This window comes from Macrotis lagotis, chromosome 3 (genome assembly GCF_037893015.1).
Source record: "Macrotis lagotis isolate mMagLag1 chromosome 3, bilby.v1.9.chrom.fasta, whole genome shotgun sequence".
NCBI lineage: Eukaryota > Metazoa > Chordata > Mammalia > Peramelemorphia > Peramelidae > Macrotis > Macrotis lagotis.
The window spans coordinates 291,912,043-291,937,878 of record NC_133660.1 but is presented as its reverse complement, the minus strand read 5'-3'; the positions used below and the strand labels follow the sequence as shown (position 1 = coordinate 291,937,878).

General features: G+C 38.8%; 1 protein-coding gene and 1 pseudogene across 6 annotated transcripts in view; both read left to right on the top strand.

The window, feature by feature from the left end:
- Positions 1-25,836, top strand: part of ZFP91 (ZFP91 zinc finger protein, atypical E3 ubiquitin ligase) — a 39,970-nt gene that overhangs the window by 2,018 nt on the left and 12,116 nt on the right. For all 6 annotated transcript variants that reach the window (XM_074231453.1, XM_074231451.1, XM_074231449.1 and 3 more), the window contains exons 2-4: positions 3,808-3,839; positions 25,250-25,456; positions 25,616-25,652. In XM_074231453.1, coding sequence (XP_074087554.1) covers positions 3,808-3,839; positions 25,250-25,456; positions 25,616-25,652 — 276 coding nt within the window. The remainder of the gene's footprint in view (positions 1-3,807; positions 3,840-25,249; positions 25,457-25,615; positions 25,653-25,836) is intronic.
- LOC141519015 (ceramide synthase pseudogene) lies at positions 3,846-25,243 on the top strand (annotated as a pseudogene).

The window sequence follows — 25,836 nt, the reverse complement described above, 5'->3', positions numbered from 1 at the left end:
ATATTGCCTTTCTCCTGCTATTTCATATATGTTCACATATATATACATATATGAAATATAAATTAAATTCAACTTAATTTTTTCCATTCAGAAAAAAAAAGCTTCTCGCCTAGGCATCTCTCCTTCTTATTTGAGAACAAATGAAAAACAAAATCTATTAAAAAGCTGTATAATCAAGCAAAACAACTTACTTAATTCTCAATATTGAGAATCTGTTAGGGGCAGCTAGGTGGCGTAGTGGATAAAGCATCGGCCCTGGATCCAGGAGTACTTGGGTTCAAATCTGGTCTCAGACACTTAATAATTATCTAGCTGTGTGGCCTTGGGAAAGCCACTTAACCCCATTCGCCTTACCAAAAAAACCTAAAAAAAAGAATCTGTCAGTTCCAGAGTAACTTCCAGAGTAGTAACTGTTTCCTCTGCCCCAATTTCTTTTTTTAGTGAAAGATACTGAAATGAAAGTTTTGAATTGTCTTCTCCTCATGAAAGACTTTTGCAAATAGTGTAATTTCATTGAATCATGATAAAGATGAATTGTATAATGCTGTTTCTTCTGCATGATATTGCCTGTAAGGAAGAAAAGAGGTATCCTTCATTCTGGTTCTCCTCCCCTTTAATTCCCCATCCCATATCACAGAAGAAAGGAATTCCATACCTGTAGTGTTACTTTCTACATTATTTCAGCCTTTTGTCTGGAAAGTTGTATTTAAAAGGACACATTTGGAAAAATTCCTTCTCTAAGACAGATTTTAATTATAATTTTAATGTAATACAAACCCTTGGTTTCTTCATAATGTGAGAGTTCTGATTAATCAAGAACTTTGGATAAAAGATTATATATGCCACATTCAGTTTACAAAATTAGATTATGGTGATTATACTATAACTCCTTCCATTCAAAAAAGTTTTCATCACTTCTCTATCATGAAAATCAATTGTAGTTAATAAGACTTGGGGTGTTTGTTATTTCTGTAATTTAATTTTGAAGGTGAAACTTTTTTTCTTTTAAACAAATCCCCAATAACAACTTTATTTTTTTGTCTCTTTGTTAAAAAGTAGATTATAAAGATTGTGCACTTACAAATCTCAACATAGAGTACCAATGAATGGAGGCTTTGAGCTATTAGGAACCAGTTTTTATTATAATTGAGTGGTGTTTTAAGTTCCTGTCTTGATAATTTTTTTTACATTGTTTATTACTTTCTGAAGAATTATCTTCTTGGATTAATAGGCTCTACAATTCCAAACATAAACATTTAATAGATGAAAAGTGAAAGAAATTTTGTATTAGATGAGTTAGGGAGAGAAAATAATGAATTTTGCATTCCAAATTAACATTGAGGAACTAAAATTGTAAAAAACAATTGTTTGGTTTTAGTTCTATTCTCTTTTGGTGCCAAAATCATCCTAGTATTTTCTCTCTGTTGTGCAATTACTATAGCTATAAAGTTAAGATTTGGAAAGATTATAATGTAAAAAAGAGCAAATCAAGATTTAAAGACAAGTAATGTACGCAAATTGAGAAAAGCATTTGCAAAGGACTGCTTTTAGCTTGACACTCTCGGGTCAAGCAGAACTAGCTGTAGCGATTTGTCTAACTTCTGAAGCTCTTTCAGTTTGAAAAGGTGTCTTTTTCAAACAACACGGAATTAAATATAACATACAATACTTTAATGAATATGCAAGTATTTGCTTGCCCTTCAGTAAGTTCCTCCTTGTGCTTCCTAATTCATTTAGCGTCCTAAAGACATAGAATTAGATTCATCTAGGGGCCACTGTGGTTTGGGAAAGCAGTCTCCACTCTTAGGCACTTGGGAAGTGGTCCTGTGGTGGCCAGCCTGTGCTGAAAGGCCTCCCTGCAAGGGGGATGCCACTGCTTCCTGAGGCGTCCAGTTTACTTTTAAACAGCTTGAATTAAGTTTTTCCTGACTTGAAGCCTAGGCTTGCCCCATTGCAACTTTCACCCACTGCTTCTGATTCTTCCCTCCAGGGACAAACAGAACAAGCGAATCCCTCTTAAACGCGGCAGTCATTCCAGTACTTGAAGACAGTCATTATGTCCCCCAAGTGTTCTCTTGAAGCTGAACATGCCCAGTTCCTTCAGCATATTTTCACATTTTATGCTCTCAAAGCATTTCCCATCCTGGTTACCTTCCTTTGGACGTTCTCCCGAGTTGTCAAAAGCTTTCTTCCATGTTGTCCAGACTACACACAGTCCTCTGTATAAAAGTCGGAGGTGGGCAGAGCACAGTGGCACCCTTGACTCCCTGCCCTTCTTGAACTTTCTTGGCTCTCCCATCTGACTTAGTGAGCTTGCAGGCCACTAAAACTTTGAAATCTTTTTCGGAGCAACGTTATTTCTTTGGATTTCCTCTGGTTTTTATACAAACCCAGATGAAAGACTTGATATTTTATCTTTATAGAATTTCATCTTAATAGATTAAACTCAATGTTCAACCCTTTTTTTTTCTCAGTATTGTCCAGTCATTTCAATCTTGTCCAATTCTTCATGATTTTATTTAGGTTTTTCTTGGCAGAGATACTGAAGTGGTTTGCCATTTTCAGCTCATTTTATAGCTGAGGAAACAGACAGGAATAAGTGATTTGCCCAGGATCACAAACTAGTAGTGTCTGAGGCCCTATTTGAACTCATTAAGAAGTGGTTATCCCGACTTTAAGACTCAGTACACTATCTATCTGCAATGCCACTAATGTACCTGAACCACCTATAAAATGTCTTATTTACTAACAATGGGGCATCAGCCTTGAGCCTATAATTATTTAATTTGTAAATACTTAGAATATAACTTTTCCACTTATAGAAATAATGTAATCGAGTGTGTGTGTGTGTGTGTGTGTGTGTGTGTGTGTGTGTGTAAAGGTTTAGACTTTAGGGAAATCCTGTTCAATTTAAACTTCTTAAAATTTAACTTCAAAATCACAACCATGGTATGATACTTTATATTTTGTGGGATATTACTTATTCTGGAAGAGAATTCTGCTGTTAGTGGCCATAAGTTATTTTATGAAAGAAAGGTGTTATGAAAAATAAGAGGTGAAGAACAGTTAACAAGCTAAATTATAAAAATATGGTTTGGTTGTGTTTACTCAAATAGATGATCTTCAATCTCCTGCCCATTCCTACATACAAATGTGGTAGTGCAGGCATTGATTCATTCTTGAAACTTTTGGTATAAAAAAACATTTTTTTCATGCTTTAAATTTTAATTTCATTTAAGTACATAGGGATTTTTTGAGTCTGTGACTAATAATATCTTAATAGAGGTATGTGGCAGCCACTATCTTGATTATTTTTCTGAAATATGTTAAAAGGCCTTTCTTTTTAGGTCAGTATAAAAACAAAATGATTATCCAGCTACTTTTGTCTTTTAAAACAAAATGGAATTTGCTTATGTTGTGCCTTTTCTATTTTTCAGGAATTTGTTTCCAAGTTAAAAGGGTTTTCCATTCATTTTTTTTTGCAAGGCAAATGGGGTTAAGCGGCTTGCCCAAGGCCACACAGCTAGGTACCATTTGGGCAGTGTTACTTTAAGAACTGCTCTCTGGTTGCATTGCTTGTAAAGAGACTTCTGTATTTTGGTCCATTTGTACACAATACTCAGAAAGTGCTGAATTATTACTGAATATAACTTGACCCCTTGTATCATAGTGAAGTTTTTTCTGCATAGTAGTAGATTTGTAGATAGGTTATAATTTTATTTAGTTCTTAAAACTGTTATGTGTTCATATCATGAATGAGGAAATGCAGAAAATTTCCACTTACATTTACTCCTTCATTTTTTTCAGATACACAGAAAAAGTAGTGGCAACCAGTAAAGGTAAGATTTTTATTACCTCCTCTCTCCTTGTGTACTTTACTTTGATTTAATTTGTAAGATAAGAGAGTAGTATAATCATTCATTTCAGTTTTCATTTAAAGAGGCCTTGCCTTATTAGTTGAAGAGTGTCCTTTGTGCTGCAGTGGTTATTAAGGGACTGGCAGATTTAGACATGAGGCATTTAGACCTCCCTTGGCAATAATTGTCCAAAAAGTCTGGTATATGCCACTTTCTTTTTTTTTTTACAACAATTTGAAGAATTACTAGTCTTCTAATTGATAATGTTGGCTATCTTGACATCACTATAAACTGTAACAATAAATGTAATTTGAGGAATAAAGGAAGAAAAAAAGATAATCTTTACATATCATGCCAGTAAATGATTACTATCCTCTTTGCTCTAAGAGCTTAGCAAGGTGGGTTCTTAATATGTAGTCCAAATCCCTAATACCCCTTGAGGTGATGATCATGAAGTCAAAACTTTTTCTAATAATAAGTCATTTTCATTTCTAATACAGCAAATATCAAGTGATAGCCACATAAACAAAAGCTGAAATAGTTATTGTAATAATATATAATACAATAATAATTTACCATAATTTAGTGCTGCAAGGAGCTGTGTTAGATATTAAGGGTAAACACAGGTGAGTAGTTAGTCCCTGCCTTCAAAGAGCTTATATAATGCTGACATAAGGTTTATAAAATGGATTATTTGCATTATCTCACCTAATCCTCATAACAATCCTGTGAGTTAGATGCTATAGGAAATCAAAGAGGTTAATTGTCTGGTATGTATTAAATGATTACTATGGCAGTCACTGTAATAAGTTCTGGGGATACAAAGACAAGACTAAGACAGTTTCTGCCCTCTAGGAGCTTCCATTCCATTCTGCCAGGAAGGTAATTGGTGCAGGGGTGTGTGCAATTGCACACACATTATGTGTGAATGTATTAGCAGCTGTGGGGAACAGGAAAACCTTTATTTAGAAAGCAACACTTGGAAAAGGTTTGAAGGAAATAAGAGAGTCTCAGATGGAGGAGGAGGAAGGTAGAAGGGACATCCCATACAAAGTTTGAGAGATGGACATGGAATTTCGTGAGTAAGAAATGGTGAGACCAGTTTGGCTGGACTATACAATTCAGGAAGAAGAGTAGGGTATAAGAAGATTGGAAAGACTTTAAAGGGAGGTGTACGTTTCTGACTCGGGGCCAATTGGGTAGTTTGTTTTGCTAAACTCTGAATTAATATTTTTATTTTATTATTATTATTATTATTATTATTATTATTATTATTATTATTCGTTTTTGCAAGGCAATGGGGTTTAAGTGGCTTACAGTGGCCACACAGCTAGGTAATTATTAAGTGTCTGGGGTTGGATTTGAACTCAGGTACTCCTGACTCCAGGGCCAGTGCTCTCTATCCACTGCACCACCTAGCTGCCCCCTAAACTCTGAATTTTTTTGATAGAGGTGGCTTCTTCCCCCCCCCTTAATTAGGGGAGAGTAACTGCATGGGACAAATGATTGTATCCAGAAAAAAACCTAAGTAATCCATCCTCCACCATTAAAAAAAAATGAATAAAGATGTAAGAATAAAAAAATCAACTTTTAAAGTAATGTTACTAAATTAGGTTAGAAAGGTGGTTTGGTAGGATAGGATGAAAAGTGAAGGGCTTTAAAAAGTTAAACTGAGCAGTTCATTTGGTTCCAGAAGTCATACAAGGGAGCATTGGGGTCATTCTTGATAAGTGAATTATTCAAGTTCCAACTTTGAGCACTATGATGAAGCTCCTCTTGATTGAGAGGTTGCCTCTCATCCAATCTTTCTGTTTTTTAAAATGTTTTTCAACAAGGCATTGGGGTTAAGTGACTTGCCCAAGATCATACAAACTAGGTAATTAGTGTCTGAGGCCAGATTTGAATTCAGGTCCTCCTGACTCCAGGGTCAGTGCTCTATCCACTGTGCCATCTAACTGCCCCCTCTTATCCAATCATGAACAGAAGATGGGCAAGAGTTCAGATCTTTAAGTCATATTTTATAATATGATTAACTCTCATCCTGGATGAATCTCTTGGTCTGAGGCAGTGTAGACTAGGAGAAAAGGGGAGGACTGAACTTGGAATCAGAGGTTCTACCTTGAATTCTTGGATAAGTCACTTAACCAGTTTCTTCATCTGTAAAATTATGGGAATAGATTAGATCATTTTAGAATACTTGGCATTTGTAGATCTAGGACCTGTACCCCCCCATTAGTCATTTAGTGGGTACTCTTTGATGTTTGTTATAGTTGTTAAAAGTACCTTAAAATTGTACTGTTTCTATAAAATCAGAAAACTTCAAGGATCTCTATTCTGTGCATTGGCCTGTTTTTCTTGACTTCTTTCCATTAGCCAAGTATTAAAGGTAGTCGTCACCCTATTATTAGCTGTTCAGTACAATTCAGCAAACACCCGAATGACCTGATGGGTATAGATCGAGGTTCTGCACCCTGGAGGTAGAGAAGGTGTAGGCTTTGTACTGATGGCCCTCTGATACAGGGGTAGTACAAATAGTAATATAGTGGTGAATTTTAGAGGTGGAAATCTCTTTTTATACTGTTTTTACACTTACTTGAACTGTTCAGTGTTATTCACATGTATAGAAACCCTTATATTCCCCCTTGATTTTTATCTTATTTTGTAATGGAAAGGCTTGACTGTACATAAATACCTTGTTTATGTTGTTTATGTTATTATTAGCATTTCCTTACATTGAAGAATGAAGACTGGCATCAGTGAGCCAGGTTCCAGCAGACCTGGTTTTCAGGTAGATGCACTGGCACAACTTTATTATAATCAAGCACTCAGAACTCAGCATTTCCCTCTAAATCAAAAAGAGTAATGGTGCAGTTGTGTTCAGCTCATCATGATTCCGTGGATGGCTCTGTCTGGGGGGGGGTTCCTTGGCACTCCTGGAGTGGAGTGGGTTAAAGCAAACAGAGCTTGAGTGACTTGCTTGGAGACACAGCTGGTGGGTGTGAGGCACTTGCTGTCTCCACCAAGCCCTTTGTGCTGAGGAGAGAGGATCATTACCTAGAGACCTCAGGGAGGCTTCTGCTCTCATCAGGTCATTCTGAAGATTACATCTGGATCACCTCACCTCTGTCCAGACTGTTTGTGTGTTCCCTAGAAGACCAGGAGGCCTGGACAGTTTTGTCTCTTGCTCAGTAGTATCTCCCCCATCAAGCACGGTGCCTTGATTAGAGTAGGTGCTTTAAAAATGTGTTGAATTATTGGAACTCTGAAACATAAGGGAAAAACAGACTGTAGACCAACTTTTGAGTTGTAAAGGAGGAATTCCAGACTGAATGTTTCACTGTTGTTATCATTAGAAAATTGCTTTTTGCTTCAGAAACATTCTTACCCTGTGCTTAGTTTGGATTGAATCACCTCATCCTTGTTGTGAAGGTGGTAATCTTTCATTTTGGACAGGTTTTTATGTTTTCAAGACTAGTGGAGTGGAATTCTCTTTAGGCAATTTGTTTTTTTGGTAGTGGTTTTTTTTCTTTAAAAGGTCTAATATTTTAAGATGTTTATTGAATTTTTTTTTGAATGTGCAAAAATATGAAGCTTTATAGGGCTTTGAGTTGGAAGAGGGATTTAGAATTATCTAGCCCAGTTTTGTCATTTTACAGAGAAGAAAACATTCCCCAAAATGAGTGACAAGATTCGAAATGGGATCTTCTGACTTGAATCTAGCTCTTTCAGCATTTGTACTATGTATTGCTATTTTATCCTAACCCTACATGCACATGCAGGAGAAAAACTAACTTAGTTGACTAGCTTTCAACATGTGGACAGAATGTGTGTGTGGTGTGTGTGTGTGTGTGTGTGTGTGTGTAGAAAGAGAGTGAGATATCATGGAAAACTTAATGATTAGTATGAAAAAGTTTTTTGGATTTTGGAATTGGAATGAGGAGTAGCAAAAGCAGCATCATTTTCTCATATATCTTATACTAAGTTCTAACTTTGCAAAACCCCTGAAACTTCCTGTAATCTTTGGACCCCAGTTCAGTCCATTTGTTAATAGGAGAGTTTGGACTGCTGATAACTAAATTCCTTCATTTCTCTTCTGTGTAAGCAAGGATTGTCTTTCCTATCAGTAGCAGAACTTGAACCTCATGGTCCTTTATCTAGTTTTGGTTTAGGTTTTGATTGGGTCTACTTTTGCGTCTTCAGTTCATTGTCATCATCAAAAGAGCATTTGGGCTTGTCCCCTTCACCAGTGTACATTTTATCAATATATTCGAGTGGGATCCTTATCTCACATCATCAGTCTCTGGTTTTTGTTTGTATTTTCTAGGTAATAAAGTAATACATAGGTAATAAGGATGGATATTGCTTGTGTTAACAGTTCTCCAGAAAGAGCTATTTAAAACCCCCATTATAAAAGTGCTCAGGAGCAGAGTGGAATGGGAAATGGAAAAAAATCATCCAGTAAGGTTTTTTTTTAGTTTTTTTTTTTTTTGCAAGGAAATGGGGTTAAGTGGCTTGCCCAAGGCCACAGGGCTAGGTAATTATTAAGTATCTGAGGCTGGATTTGAACTCAGGTCCTCCTGACTCCCAAGGCCAGTGCTCTGGCCACTGTGCCACCTAGTCACCCATGCAGTAAGATTCTTGATGAGTTTCTTTTGGATCTCTTAGTGGTACTTATCTTAGACCTCAGATTTCAGCCTGTCCAGCTTGTTATTTCAAATCTTATCTGTTTTCTGATCTTGCCTAAATGCCTATTCATGACCCAACTGCTTTTTGTCCTCAAATTTTGTCTGTGAAGATCCATCTTTGATAGCTTTCCTCCTAATCCACTGCCCAGACCCCAGGCAGATCTAGTCCTGCTTCCCCACTTATGTATATACCTAATAAAATAGGAAATCTGATAGTTTCCACGCAATATCCAGTCCTCTAAGAGGTCACTTGAAACTAATAGCTAATGTTTGCATGTCGTATTGTAGGTGATACATCTTTCTGTTCCTAGCTACTTTGAGATTGGAGGTATGGTGTGGTGTATAATGTACAGTTAAAAGTTGCCTCGGGCCCTTTCTCGTCTGCGCCCTCACCCTTTCTCTGTCCCCTATCTCTATCTCATTCTCTCCTCTCATAGTATCACCCCTTCCTTCTCCATCTTCATCTCTTTCCATCCTTCTATTTTTCCTTCTCTTCTCTTTATTTCTCCTTTTTTTCCTCTCAGGTCCCTATCCATTTCTCCCTTTTCTTTTTTTCCCCATTTTCATTTTATTCTTTTTTTTCTCTTGTCCCTCCTGTTACTATTTCCTCTCTCCCCATCCTATCCTCTTTGTGTCCTTCCTGTCTATTTTCTTTCTTTTCTTAATTCTTCTCTCCCTTCACCTCTACTTCTGTCCCTTAACCAAACCCCCGTTCTCTCTATCTCCTTCAGCGTCTCTTAACTCCTCACAGGCCTCAGCTTCCCCAGTCCTTATTGCTCTACTCGTTCTCCCCTGAGCCATGATGCTGTCCCCGACGGTGTCTGGGGGCTTGTGTTCCCGGGACTCTTGCTCCTTTCCAAGAACACGCTCCAGAGGCTGCCCCAGCTGCGCTGGAAGGAGGCCAATGCGGTCATTGTCTCGGCCAGGCCAGTGTCCTCAGTCCAAGCTATCCTGGCCTCCACAGCGGGCTACGTTGCCTGCACCTCCTGCAAACGTATCATTGATGACCAGCATCGGCAATCCTCAGCAGTGCCCTACTTCATGTATGACATCGATGCCATGTTCCCTCATCGCTGGCACAAGCGTGAGGGAGGCGCTGGCCCCCCAGGAGGCACTTGGGCTGTGGCCCGAGGCTACCTGCACAAGGAGTCCCTCATGGCGCTGCGCCGTGCAGTCATGGCGCTGGTCTGTTTTCCACTCTCGGTGTGGCGCCACGGCGAGGGGGACTTCTTTCTGGGCTGCACGTCGATGGCCGGCGTCAGCACGCCCTTTGCCTAGGCAAGATCCTCATCCGGTACAAGCGGCAACACACCCTGCTGCAGAGTGAATGGTCCCTTGATGCTGCTGAGCTTCCTGTGCCGTCGAGTGCTGCTGTTCCTCCACCTGTACCCGGCCTACGGGCAGCACGCAGGCCTGCCCTTGCTCTCTGTACCCCTCAGTATACCAGCCCATGCCAACCTGGGGGCCGCCCTGCTGCTTGCTCCACAGCTCTACTGGTTTTTCCTCATCTGCCGGGGAGCATGTCGCCTCTTTAGGCCTCGGGGACCCACCCCTCCAGTCCCCCGTCTGCCCCCGGGACTGAGGAGAGGGAGAGGGTCGGGGCACCTATTCCTCCAGGAATTGGGCTCTGGGACTGATGGGTTGAGATGGGAGCTAGGGGCCTCTCCAGTGGTCCTAGGCCTGGAGGATAGGGATGGAGAAGATGGGGGGAAGCTAAAAGGGTAAAAGGGATGGAACAGGGACCAGGCTTGTAAGAAGCAGCTACCTCCCTTGTCCTCAGGGTGCCTGGGACTGAGGGACAGAGGGTTTGGAAGGGCCAAGATCTCCTTTGTGTGGGAACTAAGAAAGTAAGAAAGTGGAAATCAGGAGGCACCCTCCTGTATATATAACCCCAGGGATACCCTTTTTTCCCAACTGTAATCTGCAGGGGGCCTAAGGGAGGGAAATTAAAAAGGAAGGTGCCCTATTCCACAGCAATTTAGGATAGGATGGATTAGGGGGGAGACTAACAGGGATTATAGAGGATGAAGGAGTAAATAATCTAGAGAAGGGCCCTCTCCTTTTGCCAAGGACACGCCTATTTCCCTTCCCCGGATGCTGTAGTCTAGGGGAAGGCAGCTCCTGACCTCAGGCATGCCCTCTGGGTGGGAGGTACCGCTAACCTCTTGTGTCTCACCAGGTATAGGCTGGCTACCCCTTAGAGCCAGCTAGCTCCTCTCCTGCACAGGCAGCCCAGCATCTTTCCAGACCCTTAGGAATTTTATCTATTTCCCCGGGTTTGTATTAGTCTCTTCTGGGGAGGCAGACACCGACAGGCCACCGGCCACCACCTGGCCCAGCCTCTTCATTGCTGCGGGCCCCACTTGGGGGAACTGGGGGAGGGGCTCTTGCGCTCGCTGGTTCCTTCAGGCTATATAATTTGGCCTTCTTGCCCTCTCCCACCTGTCCCTGGTGCTACAGACCTCTTGAGGCTTCCTCCAGATCCAGGAGCAGGGGGAACTTTGGGAGGCGCTATATAAAGACCGCTAATAAAGATGAGATCAGCATGAATGCCAAAAAAAAAATTTGCCTCGTGGGGAAGAGATAGGCTCTGTAGCATCATTTTTAGGGATAGACAAGGAAAGTTAGGAGTGCTTTTAGTTAAATTCTAAAGAGCTCATGTATAGAGCCCTATTTTCCATCTACTTTGTTCCTTTTTGGGAAAAATTGATTCCTTAGCTTCTTAAAGTTGTGTTTTATAGGAAATGTTTAAAAAAATGAAGCTTAAGAAAAATTTGATTTATTTTAAACTATTTTCAAGTATTATGAGTTTTATTTTTGTGTGTTGCAGAGCACTGAAAATATGGTTATATAACCATGTGAAAAAAGCAAAATGAACATAGTGCAGTGACTTCTTCCCTTTTCTCATTATTTTACTTCTTTAAAGGTACATTACCATCAAATAGAAATAACTGGAGTCCCATAGATAAGACAGAATGAAACCAGATCCAGCTTCTCACCTTCTTGCCCTTCCATTGACATACCCCCACCCCCCTTCCCAGATTTTGCTTTACCTCTAAGGACCTTAGGAAATTCTTTATTCCTATGATTTCAGCTACTATAAATGGGTAGTTATCATTCAACTCCCCCAAATCATTTGTGTCCTAAAGTAAATGTAATGATGTCTTTGCTCTTGATTTCCCTTTATAAGCAGGAACCTTAATATTATAAAAGCCTGAAAATCTTTGTAGCTTCTAGTCTGTTATGAGAATACCATTTCCTGGTGTCTTAGCTGGTCTTTCTGTAGCTCCTCAAGTCAGTCTTTAGTATATGCAGAAGTAATCTCCCTTATCTCTTTCCTTCTTATCTGTTTCTCTTGTCTGGTTAAACCAAAATTCTTGCTCATTTTCCAGCTTAATTACCTTTGCATCTCTTCTGCTTTCTTATTTAAGCCATTTATGTTATGAAACACCTGGCTGTTCCAGATCTTTCTCATTGCTTCCATCTCTCAGAACAAATGATTATTCCTCCCTGTGCACCCTCAACTTTTTTTTATTTGTACTCCCACAATTCTGATTTGTAATTTACTCAATCTGTAGCTAATGAGAAACAGTAGAAGTAAGACAATATAGTTTATTTCCCCGCTAAAGCTGTCGGTCAAAAGGATAAAAAAGCACCTCTGAGTATTTCATGGAGATGGGTAGATAGAAATTTCAATATAGATTCATACATCCTTAGAGAAGACATCTCTCTTGAAATATATTGATAACGTGATATGTCTGATTTCCATATTGATGGGTATGCAGAACAGAATCTCTCTAGACTTGAGTTTTCATGAATTGCTCAGTTCCATGAATTCTTTATCTAATACTTGTTTGCTGAAAACCATCTCTAAACCTGGCTATGCTAGTTCGTGTTGATAAAAAGATAGCCTTTCTATGGAGGTCTGAACATTTCCCTCTCTTAACTTCTTGTTGGACCTTGCTTGAGTTTGCCCACTCCACTTCCATTGAGAACTTGAGAGTAACACTTTACATTATTCCTTTATAGATAACTAAATAGTTTCTAGTTAGTGATAACTTGAGAACAGGAAGACTTAATGGCTAAAAACTGTCCTGAGAACTAGAATGACTTGGATTCATGTCCCATCTCTGACATATACTGATTGATCCTGGCCAAGTTATTAAACTCTTGGTTCTTATTAAGGCACTTATTAAGATTATAAATTGAAGAAAATGTCAACCATTGGTGCCGAATTTATAATCCTTCAGAGGTTCTTTTAAAATAGAAATAATTTAAAATATAACTAGAACATTTAGGAGGAGCAGAGTAACAGCAATAAAGCATTGACTCAAATTACTAAGATAAAATCTATGGCAATACTCTCATTCTACCTTTCCTACATGATTGATTCATTGCTTTAATTACAGCTTCCTTAGTGGAGTTTAGTAGAAGGAAATAAACTGAGGAATTTTTTTTCTTAATTGAGCCAGTAAATTTCCATGGAATTATAAAATTCCTCATGGCAAGTGTGCTTCTTTTGCATGAATGATGGAAACTTATCTAAGAAATGTCTTCATCATTATAGACCTGTTTCAGAATCTCTATTGAAGATAATGTTTAAAAGAAAAATTTTAGTTAAAGCACAAACAGAGAGTGATCCTAGAGCATTGGGATTTAACCATGTTGTAATAACTAGGAAATTTGGAACTTTCTGTTTATAGAATTGATAATAGCTTTTTTTTTAATGTTTTACAATTTGCAAAGCACTTTACAAATATCTCATCTTCATCCCTGAAGAATTAAGCCATTTTGAAAGCTGAGGCACTGGAGACACCAAGTCTACCTTTCTCAGTTACCTAAATGTGCATGATGCTCTGCGCTGACTTATTGCTGATCATGTGTGGATTTGGGTGTCCTTTACTGAAGAGAACTTACACGCTGAGCTGATCATGTGCCAGTTTTATTGGAATGAGGCTTAAAAGATAGGAGATGTGTTCAGGAGAACATAAGACTGGTAAAATGTATCTTAGTGTAGTTGTCACAAAAGCCTGGATCTCCAAAGAATTGGAATAGGTTAAAAAAGTAAATTACTTTTTCTCTTCAGTCTGACTGACCCAGTTCCCTAGCTCTCTCCTATTCTGCTCCCTGCCTCACAGTCTCAATAGTTAAGCATGAACATATTCTTTGCCTGTGCTATAAAAGGGGAAGGGGAGAGCATAACAATTAAACCATGGTCCCCAAGATAGAATTTTGGTAAACAGACATTTAATCTGTTACCATATATAATAGTTTCTGTTGATTGTTTAAAAATACATAACCTATTTCTATTTTTTTTCTTTGTGTTTAACATTCATTTTTAAAACCGGTTCATCTGAAAAATTGACTGTTAACTTAGCTTACCCAGAATAGTGAAAATCATCCAGTGTCATCAGCATCAACTTTAAATTATTAATATGAACTTTAGGCAGATATCTTTAGAAAATACTATTTAAAACAGCACACACACACCAAAGAAATTGTTTAATTTCTTAGGATGCATTGTGACCCACTTGCTTATATAGCTGGTTCTTTTAAATTTAATTTCTTTACTGATCTGTTAAAAATCAACAGGGGGTGGGGGGGTAGAAGTACTATAGAAAGCTATAACTACTTTTAATTATGTGGTCCCTTAGTGATTTTCTGATCCTTGTTGTTCATACAGCAAATTAGTCTTGTACAATCTTTGCTATGACTGGAGAAAAAAATAAGACATGATCTCTGCTCTCATGGAGGTTGTATATGATTTATTTCTCAGTAGCAGGGGCGGGGATAAGATATTACACAGGTAACCAAAATGCAATGTATGATGTAAAAGTAAAATAAGCAGTACAAAGTCCCATAGTGAAGGAGGGAAAGAATTGAGGGAAGGCTTTGTGAAGGCAGCATTTTCAAAGCTAGTCTTCTTATACCTTACTCTCCATCACGTGCTCTTGGATCCAGTGACACTGACCTGGCTAATCCCTGAACAAGGCGTTATCTCAGCATTCCCTCTGGCTGTCTCACATGTGGGACCCTGCTCTACTCCCACTTCCCTCAAGTCCCAACGAAACTCCTCCAGGAAGCTTTCCCTGACTCATCTTAATTCCACTGATTTCCCTCTTCTAATTCTTTCCTGTTCATCCTGTACATAGCTTGTTTTTATATGTGTATTTATTTGCAAGTTATCTCCCTCTTTAGAGTGTAAGCTTGCCTTGTTTTATATCCCTAGAGCTTAGCACAGTGACTGACATGTAGTGGGCACTTAATAAGGATAGAAGCTTCATAGAGGCCTGGGAATAGGCATTCCAAGAGAATGGACCATTCTGAACAAAACTATTGAAGTAGGAAAATTCTGGGACTTGTTCTAGCAGTTAGGCCTGTCTAACTGTAATGAAAGCTGAACAGATAGGTAGGTATCAAATTGTGGATTTTTTTTTCCTGAAAGAAGGGAGGGAATGTGACTAAAGTTGAGTTTTAGTAGTTTCTAAGACATTTTGGTAAGGACTGAAATAAAAAAAACATAAAGCATGAGTGCTGCAGTGCAGTTTAAATAAGAATTTAGCCTTTCTCCACTTTCTAATTGAGTTAGGACTTGTGAGACACCTTGTCTTTAATAGATATTATTTCATGAGAGAGTTAAACTGATATGAGGTTTAGTCTTCCTATCCTGTGAGGTTAGGGAATGCATCTTAGAGAAAATGGTATTTGAGATGGGAATTAAAAAGTTAAGAAAGTTTAGCACATAACTATATTAATTTAGAGAAAGACACTGAGATGTTCCTGTTTGGGGGCTGGCTATAGGTCATATGGAGGGATACTATTCTGAGATAAGGTTGGGCAAATAGAGTGGCCCAAAGTTGTCGAGGACTTGGACTGCCAGGCTCACTAGATAGTAGATAGTGGAGACTCCTGAAGATTTTTGAGTTGGTGATAGGACTGAATTTCTGCACTAAAGAGTTTGTTTTGACAGCGGTGTGAAGGCTAGCTTGAAAAGAGTTGTAGATCAAGCTGGAAAATCTGTGTTAAAGTGAAGGCAGGAGGACTAAAGTGGGTGGAGGAAGAGGGGATGGCACCAGGGGATGTTTAGGTGGAGGCCACAGGTCCCTGGTTCCTGGAGGGAGAACAGAGTAATAAAAGACAACAAGTATATGAACATGGGAGGAGCAGAAGGAAGGCTGGAGGTAGAATTACACCTTGTCACCAGAAGTCAGGACCAGACATAGACGTAATAGAGTCTAGAATTGGATAGTAAAGTTCTGGGTTGAGAGAGATTTTCACAGGGCAGGACCAAGGACAGGCCTTGAGATATCTACCCTGAGGAGGCAGAAAGAGGAAAGAAGACAGTTGTTTCCAGGTATTTTCATTGTTTTAGTATTAAGACTGAAATCTCCATGTACAATAAGGATATTTTTTACTTTTTCTGAGCACTTATTAAAAGGTGACAGGAAGAATAAGAGAATTAATTTGGCTTTGGTGAGAGTGGTTGTTGCTAGTGATCCCAAATTAATCTGCTGTGTTCTTGGTGTGTGGACCAAGTGTCTCTGCTTTTTTAGCATTGTAAGAGTGACTGGTTCTTTAATACTGATCATTAACTGCATCTAAAATAGTCTCTGTATTTTCTGCTTGGGGGTAAAAATGGAGCTGTTTACTTCTAAGGTTACTTGTCCGTCCTGTAACTTGTAAGGTTCTGTTCAGTATCTGGATTACCTAAAATTGAATTCTCTTATGTGATTTGTTGTTGTTGTTGTTGTTTGTTTAAAAAAAAAGCTGCTCATGGACTGAATGCTGATTGTGTTATGTGAGAAAGTGATGTGAAACATTTTTTTAAAATGTTATCAGTTCATAATACAGTATGTTGTGAGATTATTCTGACCAATATCCCAAGGAACCAGAAGCAAAGTATGTTCATCCTTAGCTATTTCGAAAGGATGTAAGCATCCCTCGTTCATCCTCTCATTTTTCTTTTTTTTAAATTCTAAATTCAGAGTTAAAATATTCAGAAAATAGAGTCAAAGACTAAATAATTTTAAAGGCAAAAAAAGTAGATCTGTTTAATAGTGTATTCATAGGAAAGGGAAAGTAAATACTAAGATTGAATCATCTGAAGTCTAGGATTTTCATTATGGATACTTGTATGGTTATAGAGTTAGAGCTTGAAGGAGCCATTGGAAGTCAGCTCCTCTAGTCTGTCATTTTACAAATGAAGAAACTGGGACCCTGAGAATTGACTTACCCAGGGTCCTCAGGAGCCCATGGCAAAACCAGGGTCCAAGCCCAGGACATAGCCCTTCAAATTCAGTACTTGTCCCACTAGTTCATGTCACAATCCCAACTTAAATATATTTGGGAGTTTCTGTGACCAGAAGCCTCTCAATTTAGTTTCTACAACTAGGCTCACATTTTGAGGTTTTTCCATCGTCATTGAGTCATAAGATTAAAGGAAAAATCCTTGGTGTTCATTTTATCCAGCCCTTTTTTTGTTCAGATGAAGAAATTGCTTCTCAAAGGACAAACTCACTTGGCTGGGGCCTCCTAGGTGCTCAGAAACATAGCCAGGTCTTGTGACTCTACCTGCCAGAACCTGCCTTGCTTTGGTGTCACTTCCATGAAATAAGGAGAACACTAAAAAGGATTTTTAGTAGACAGACTTCAGTTGTTGGAGAAAATAAACTTTAATATATATAAAGTTGTGGATTTAAACGGTCATTTACATGTTTATGGACATTATATAACTTTAAAATTTTGTTTTTTATTTTCCCCCTTTAAAAGTTGTTTTGACTGATCTTGTAAGGTCTCAAGCACATATAGGTAAATAGAAGAGGGTAGAGAAAAGCATGCTGGTCACTGGTCTCCTAATTCTGATGTCAGGATTTATAAAATCACTTTCATTCCTGCCTAAATCTTTGAAAGACTGTGTTCTTGATGTCCTCTTTATTATTTTCGGGGGGGGGGGGGCACAGCTTCTTGTTCTGGGAGATAAGCAATGATTGCACATCATTTTGAAATGAGAGCATTGTTGCAGAAGACATTAAAAGTCATTTTGTGTTTTCTTGCAGTGTGTACTTGTGGTTCTTTCATGGATGAAATTAAGTCAAGTGCTAAGCTGGAAAAATTGGTGCCTTCCTTCTGCTTTGCACAGTTAATGAATTAAATTAGCTTACAAAGAAAGAACTGCATAGGATTTTAGATCTTTGAGTGACCCAGGAAAGCATCTAGTAGTCTAATGTGATCTTATTCTCTAGGTGAGGAAACAGGTTTGTTCCAATTTATCCAAGTAGTCACCCTAATGACCTGCCATTGTATTTCATTCAGCTGGAATGAATGAAAAATTGTTTATAAATGCTTCCTGTGCCCCCGTCTATGGTAAGTCCTGGGGAACTCATATATTGAGAGAAAGGGGTCTTAGAGAAGATTTCAGCTCCATGTCAGATAGGAAGAGTCCATGGTCTTTAGAATCCAGTGGTAAAGCAGGTAATTGTCCATTTCCTTTTTTGTTATGTCCTCTCCTGACAAGTTAAGGTTATAACCCAAGCAGAGGAGCTTGGCAAGATTTCTCACTGAACGGTGACTACAGGGAGCTGCCTGAACCAGAATTAGAACCAGAGCCATGCCATTTGGTGGTATTCTGGGTTCTGGTTTCTTCTCTGCTTCTCAGCATTACATCTTCTGGCAAGAAGACACTTAAGTTTTCTAACCTAGAGATCTTATTGTCAAAACGCCTTACTTGCTTCAAGGTAAATCTTTTGTTATCTGAGACATAAGTTATGATTCAACTCATATTACATTTTTACTTGTCCAAGGCTTGGTGCTAGGCAGTGGAGAACAGACAAAAACAATTGTCCCTGCTATCAAGAAGCTTTCATGTGTGGGAATACATAAATAATGGATTATTTGAGGGTAGAGAGAAAAAAACTAAATATTAGGCAAACCAGCATGTATGTTATGTATCTGAGCTTAGCCTTTTGAAGGAAGTTAAGAATTTTAAGAAGTAGGAGTAAGAGCATTCCTGGCATGCAGTGTGCAGAGATGCAGAAATCAAGAATGTAATATTAAGAACAAGAAGCAACTAGTACAACACGCTATCTGTAAAGGTGAGAGGAGCCAAAATATAGAAGAGGATTGTTGCTGGCTCCTAGGCATCAAAGAGCTACTGAAACTTTTGGTCATGTGGAGGGAGGGACTGGAAAAGGATCAGACTCGAAACAGAACAAATAAGCTGCTGTAAAACTTGAAGGAAGGACGAATGAGGCCCTGGACTATGATAGTGAGCATGAGAAGGAAGGGTGGGAAGAGTAACTGTGAATTGGATTCAAGAGATTGTCCTAGAGGTAGGATTAATAAGATGTGGTATTTGGTTAGATCATGAGAGTGTTGTGTTGTTGACCAGAAAGATTATTCCCTCATCAGAAATTAGGAAGATTGGAGAAAGAGGTAAGTTGGATTGAAGGGAATTTGTGTTTAGAGAGTTTGAGGTTGGATATCTTAGAGGGAGATGTTGTTCCATTAGTAATTGGTGATGTGAAACTGAGGTCTTTAGAAAGATTAGGATTAGATAGATATATTTTGTAAACAATTGACTTCATTTAACTTGAGGAATTCAGGAGTAGAGATTGTTTTTTTGTCCTTCATTCTTGAAGAGGACCTGGACATCAGAGAGGTGATGCCATGACAGTCACATGAATTGGATTGAGTGAGGGGGGCTGTGCTGTCATCAGTCTCAGTCTCCAGCAGAGCCATCTGGATCCATTGTCCAAATATGAATCAGGACAACTGAAGTTGAGATGGCCCAGGATGCAAGGCAATCAGGTGAAGTGACTTGTGCAAGGTCACACAACTAGTAAATGTCAATTGGGATTCGACTTCCATCCTCCTGACTCTAAGACCAGTGTCTATTCACTATGCTACCTAGCTGCCCTAGAGATGACAGAGTAAAATGAAAGTCACTAGGACATATCCTTTAGGAATTTTCTGGGGATCTACTTAGAATATCCTAACCAGTATTTAATGGTTGGAAGAGAGATGATGATGTTGATTCAAGTAATGGCTGTGAGAAGGAATGTTTAATAGATGAAGAACCAGGAAAGAGTAGTACCCTGTAAACTTAGGAGAATAGTCAGAAACTAAGAAAGGGTGCCCTTTTTGTCAACAGTGTCAATGCATTCTCAATAGTTCTATGGAAAGGTCAAAGAGAATGAAAATTGAGGGGGAGAAAGACCACTTGTAACATTTAGCAGAGAACATTTTCATGAAGTGATATAGCCCAATTGCAGGTTGTAAGGGTTGAAGAATCAGTGGGAGGTAAGGGGAAATGGTAAAAAATAAGTGTGACTCATTCTTTGTGCAAAAGCTTTTTAATTTAATGTAATCAAAATTAATCCCTTTGTTCTTTATAATATTCTCTATCTCTTCCTTGGCCAAAACTGCTCCCCTTTCCATAGGTCTGACAGGTAAACTATTCTGTGTTCTCCTAATTTGCTTGTAAGATTGTCTTTTATGTCTAAATCCTGCATCCATTTTGATCTTATCTTGGTATTAGGGTGTGAGATGTTGATCTAATCGTAGCTTCTGCCAAACTATCTTCCCCTTTTCCTAGAGGTTTTTTTTAGAAGAAAGAGTTCTTGGGGGTGGCTAGGTGGCACAGTGGATAGAGCACTAGCCCTGGAGTCAGGAGTACCTGAGTTCAAATCTGGCAGTGTGGCCTTGGGCAAGCCACTTAACCCCATTTGCCTTGCAAAAACTAAAAAAAAAAAGAAGAAGAAAGAGGTCTTATCCCAGACTCTGGACTCTTTGTGTTTTGCACCTAGTCTGTTCCACTGATCCACCACTCTTTCTTTAGTCAGTTCCAGACAGTGATGAAGACTGATGCCTTATAATATAATTTTAGGTTATTTTTAGAAGCATAATTACAGCATTAACTTAAAGTTTTTTAAGATTGAGAAAGATCCAGGCATATTAAGGAGTTTGTAGAGAGGAGAAAGAACAGATAATAGGTGCATCAAGCAAGGCACAAAATGAAGGGTTGGTACTAAAAGAAGGGTCATTTCATGAGAGAGGTGTGGAGCCAAAGGAAGAATAGGACTTGTTAATGGAGATGGCCTCTAGCTTCTCATTTTTAACAACACACAGACCCACTCCTAATGAAATTTGCATTTAAAACAAGTAACACAAATATATTTAAAATAGACTTCACAGATACAAGATCGGAACTATTTGGATCATAGTAGGGAAAAGTGTCTATTGTGCAACCAAAAATACTGGAAAGTAGGTGTGCAGATACACTGTTGGTGGAGCCAAAATTTAGAAAGCAATTTAGAACTACACTCTAGTCAAGTCGATCAAATATCAGACCTTTCCCATGTGCTGAGCATTATGCTAACAAACAGGAGACAGGAAGAAAGATACATGATAGTCCCTGTCTTTGAGGAGCTCCTGTGTACAAGCACACATCATACATACACATTCAGGTTAAACTGAGGGAAGATTGAGGGATTCCAAGAAAAGTTTCTTATCCAAACTGGGACTTGATCTGAACTGTGCTAAGTGCTGGATACAAAAAAGAAAACAAAGACAGTCTTTCAAATGGGAGAAATAACCTAGAACCAGAATAGGATAATTAGGAAGTTAACAAAAGAGGGAAGGCACTAGAATTAAGAGGGACTGGGAAAGGCTTTATATAGAAGGTAAAATTTTGACTATGACTTGAAGCCAGGAGGCAGAAATGAGGAAAGTATGCATTCCAGCCATGAGGAGCAAGCTGGGAAGATTCCTGGATCCAGGAGGTGGAAATAACAAGGGCATTTTCCCTGTGCTTTAGGAAAATGCCTTTGCCAGCTGAGTGCAATATGGACCAGAGTGGGGAGAAACTTGAGACTTACCGATAATACTATTGCTGTGGTCCAGATCCGAAGATAGGGGGATTTGCCTCTGAGTGGTAATATCAGAAAAGAGAAGAGGGGATATTAGGTGTTAAGATGCTAAAATTGATGACCTTGAGAGCAGGTAGGATGTGGGAATGAAAAATAGTGAGAAATCGAGACAGACACTTGGGTTCTAAATCTGGGGGAACAAGGAAGATCAAGGTGGGTAGTAATAGGAAACTTCGAAAGATGTGGAACATTTATTGGGAAAAAGTAAGTTCATTTTGGATATTTTGAGTTGGCAAGATGTCTATGTGACATTCAGTTTGAAATGCCTGACAGGTGGTAAAGATATTATTACTCAGGGTCAACAGAAGACTTTATGACTGGTTAAAGTAGATTGAGAGTCATAAAGCATAGATATGATCATTGAATCCATGGAAAATTATGCTAAAGGAGAAGGCCCAGAGTCCTGTGGTGCATATACTCTTAGTTGACATGGCCTAGTGAAGAGAAGCAAGGGGAGGGGGGTGGGAAAGGACAGGAGAAAAGCAGTCATGAAGAAAGCCTAGAGAGAAGAGAGTGTTGACAGGGCTGCCAGCTGCAGTGAGGTCCAGAGATGAGCATGAAAATAAAGCCAGTGGAGTTTTGCAATTAAGTCATTAGTAACTTGGAAGTGAGCAATTTTGGTTGAATGAGAAGGTCAGAAGCTAGACTGTAGAGATTTAGGAGAATAATGAAGAAAAGTGGAGAAGTTTATCCACCAACAGAGGGAGAGATGTGAAATACTAGTGGAATGAGAAGATCAAATGAGGATGGAGGTGACTTTGTTAGAACAACAGCTAGTCATTAGGGAGAGCCTAAAGTTATGTGAGAGAGTGAAGGTGGTAGAGGAGATGATAAACAGAAAGAAATGGAGCAGAATAGAATCGTTTGTGTGGGTAGAGGGTTTGACTTTGGCAAGGAGAAAACCACCTTTTCTTACTTTGGGAATTGGATATAGGAGAGAAGTAGGAGCTCTCGTTTAGTTTTTCATTTAATTCTGGAACAAATTTCTCTCAGCTGAGAGTGTGGGATAGAGGGAACCATAGAAAGTTTTGAGGAGAGATGGAAAAATTTGGAAGAGAAGACTTGAAGGGAAACCAAAAGATTTTCTTAAGAAAAGAGAAAGTTGAGTTTGAGACCAAAGAGACAGCCAGTAAAAGTGCCTGGAACTGGGAGATGGAAGGTTTGTGCGGAGTAACAAGGAGGCCAGTGCCTCTGGATTGCACAGGATAGTTCTTATCCAAGAGTCATTCAATTTATGCCCTTTGATGCTACTATGATAGCACTAGTGATAGCCCAAAGTTCAGTGAAAGAAGAAAAGAATCCCATTATGTATAAAACTATATAGCAACTCTTTGTAGTGACTCATGACAAAGAATTGGAAACTAAGGTTATGGTCATCATCAGAGGAATGATTGAATAAAATATGATATATGTAATAAATACACCCATGAAAAATGACCTATGAGTCAACTTCACAGAAACATAGAAGACTTTTATTCAGTCAGTTTTTTGCTTCCTATTGCAAGTTGTTGAATTTCTCTAGGATTTCTACTTGATTTTTAAAAACCTTTTTGAGTGCTTCCAAGAAGCCTTTTTTGGACTGGAAATCAATTCATAGTCTCCTGCAGCTTCATACCTCCGAGATAACTTTCTATAATCCTGGCTTTTCTCTGACTTTCTTACTCATTTTGAGTAAGTTGTCTCCAGCTTGAGGGAGGGGGTCTGCTCTCAGACCTTCTGTGTTGAGAACCCTAGAGGTCCCTGCCATCTGGTTTGCCATCTGAACAAGGGTCTAAGGTCCTTCCGCTGGAACCCTCCCAGCTGGCCTGCTTTTTGTAGTTCTCCTGTAGCTGAGAAACTCCAACTGGACCCTGTATCCTTTCCTAAAAGTTTTTGGGGGTGGGAGGGGAAGAGGGAGGGACAGAGCCAAGATGGCAGAGAAGCCAGGAATTTCCTTAAGTTGAGAAACCCCTGCCCTGGGTACACTCCCACTCCACCTGAGGCAGACCTTGCTGGAAAATTTTTCACTTTGCTCTTTTGTGGGTTCTGTTGCTCAATCTGTTGAGAGACCTGATTGATGTTTCTCAACTTAAGGAAATTCCTGGCTTCTCTGCCATCTTGGCTCTGTCCCCCCCCCCCCCAAAAAAAAACTTTTAGGAAAGGATACAGAATGAAATGAGTAGATCTTAGAGAATACATTTTAAAATAGTAAGAGCAAAGTTAAAAAAAAAAGATTTTAAAACTGAATGCAATGGCCATCTGCTATTCCAAAGCTGCATTGAGAAATGTGCATCTCCTGACAGATGATGCTGCACTCATTGTGCACAATTAAACATTTTCAGATGTGATCCTCTGGTCTGATTTTTTTCCTTGTCGGTATATTTATAGAAGAATTTTATTTTTATTCAGTAAGAGGACAAGGGAAGTTTACAATAAGATTACCAAAAGAAAAAAAGGTTAGAAAAGAGTTGCTGAGCTTATTATTTTATTGTAAGTGCACAGTACAAAAGTACACAATCACTTGACATCTTAAGCATGTGACTTTGAAAATAGCCTGTTATGTAGAGTAGGAGAAGGCAGGTGTTTGTGACACAGGCTTGTGTTGCACAGGTTCTCTGCTTTGTCTATGAGAAGTGCTTATTTTTCTTTTTTTTTTTTTTTTTTGACAAGGCATTGGGGTTAAATGACTTGCCCAAAGTCACATACTAGGTTATTAAGTATCTGAATCCAGATTTGAACTCAGGTCCTCCTGACTCCAGGGCCAATGCTTTATCTACTGCACCACTTAACTGTCCCTCATTTCATTTTTAATGTAAAGTTCAGAATCTTTTAAAAACTGAAGAGGAGGAAGAATAATGTTGCAAAAAGAGAGAGAAACACAAAAATATAACCTTGTATTCTTGGGTTTCATTAAGAAAGACCTAGTGTCCAGAACCAGGAAGATCCTGCCCTGAGCCTGAATACATCTGAGTTCACATAGATTTTCTTCAATTAATTATAGCCATTTATAAAGAGAGTGGGAAAAGGGAGAAGGGAGAACTAGGCAATGAACCAGTTGTGGTCCAGCGTTTAGATTCAAATCTCAAGTTCTTGAACATTTTCTACCAATTTTTTTCTCTATGTTAGTAATACAAATTGAGGCCAGAATAGCAAATAAGATATAATTACTGGGCTTGGAATCAGGAAAACATGGTTTAAGTTGCAGATTTTTCTCTGATACTCACTGTGGACCTTGGGGCAAGTCCCTTATGATAACTCTGTGCTGAAACAGACATGGAATCTTAAAATGCTACTGTTGTGTAGAACTTCATAAGATATGTGCAGCCAAGTTACACCATGTTTTGTGACTGTATGTAGATATTAATGGAATCCAATGGTGGGCACATCTATCAGTCACTGAGCATTAAGTATCTACAAATATACTAGAGAGGCTTTTAAGATCTTTGAGTTGTTAAAAAAGGAAAATAAATTCCTGTCCTATTTTTCATTGATAATTTTAAGATTCTTTTGCATTTATGATCTTTTTATCATCACCACTTAATTATGTATTCCTTTTATTCTTCTTAGTTCAGAAAAGTTTAGAATGAAAGAATTTGAACACTTGATTGTTTTCTACCCCTCTCATAGGGTGGCATCTTCTTAGCAGACCAGATGATGACCTAAAATGATGATTTCTTTGTTCTTAAGCGGCATAGACATGCCTTTATTGAATGAAAAATGGCATTGGACATCATGGCTATATTTCTTCATGTAACTGTTAACTTACAAATGATATCATGTGTTCTTTTTTTTTTAATCTTAGATCCCAAGGAAGAGAAGGAGGAAGAAGACAACTCTATCCTTGCTCAGGAAGCTGCTCCTCGGTCCAGCCGGGGCTGGCGCAGCAGCAGTAGAACTGCTGCTGCCTCACGCCAGTGTGATACAGAAAACACGAGAAGTTCAAGGTCAAAGACTGGATCTTTGCAGCTTATCTGCAAATCAGAACCTAATACAGAACAGCTTGAATACGGTATAGTGAAAGTGGGAAGTGGTTGTGGAATGATCAGCTTCTAGATTTTGCTAAAGTTAGTGTAATTTGGGAAAAGAAGAGCTCACTCTTGAAATGATAATTTGTGGTTCTCTTGTCATCAGTAGTAGAATTAATAATATGTACATATTTTTCCTCCAGATATCACAGAAGAACATCATTCTCCTGGTGGAGTAAGGTAGGAAACTCTCTGAATACATTTTTATTTCATTTGAGACCATGGAATACATTCAGTAATTCAGAAGTGTATTTGTCCAATGGGGAAAGATATTTAATATCAATGAGAATTGATTCAGATTTGTTTTTCTCCATTTCAGTTCTTACAGTTTGATAAATTATTATCCAAAGCCTCTTCATTTGCC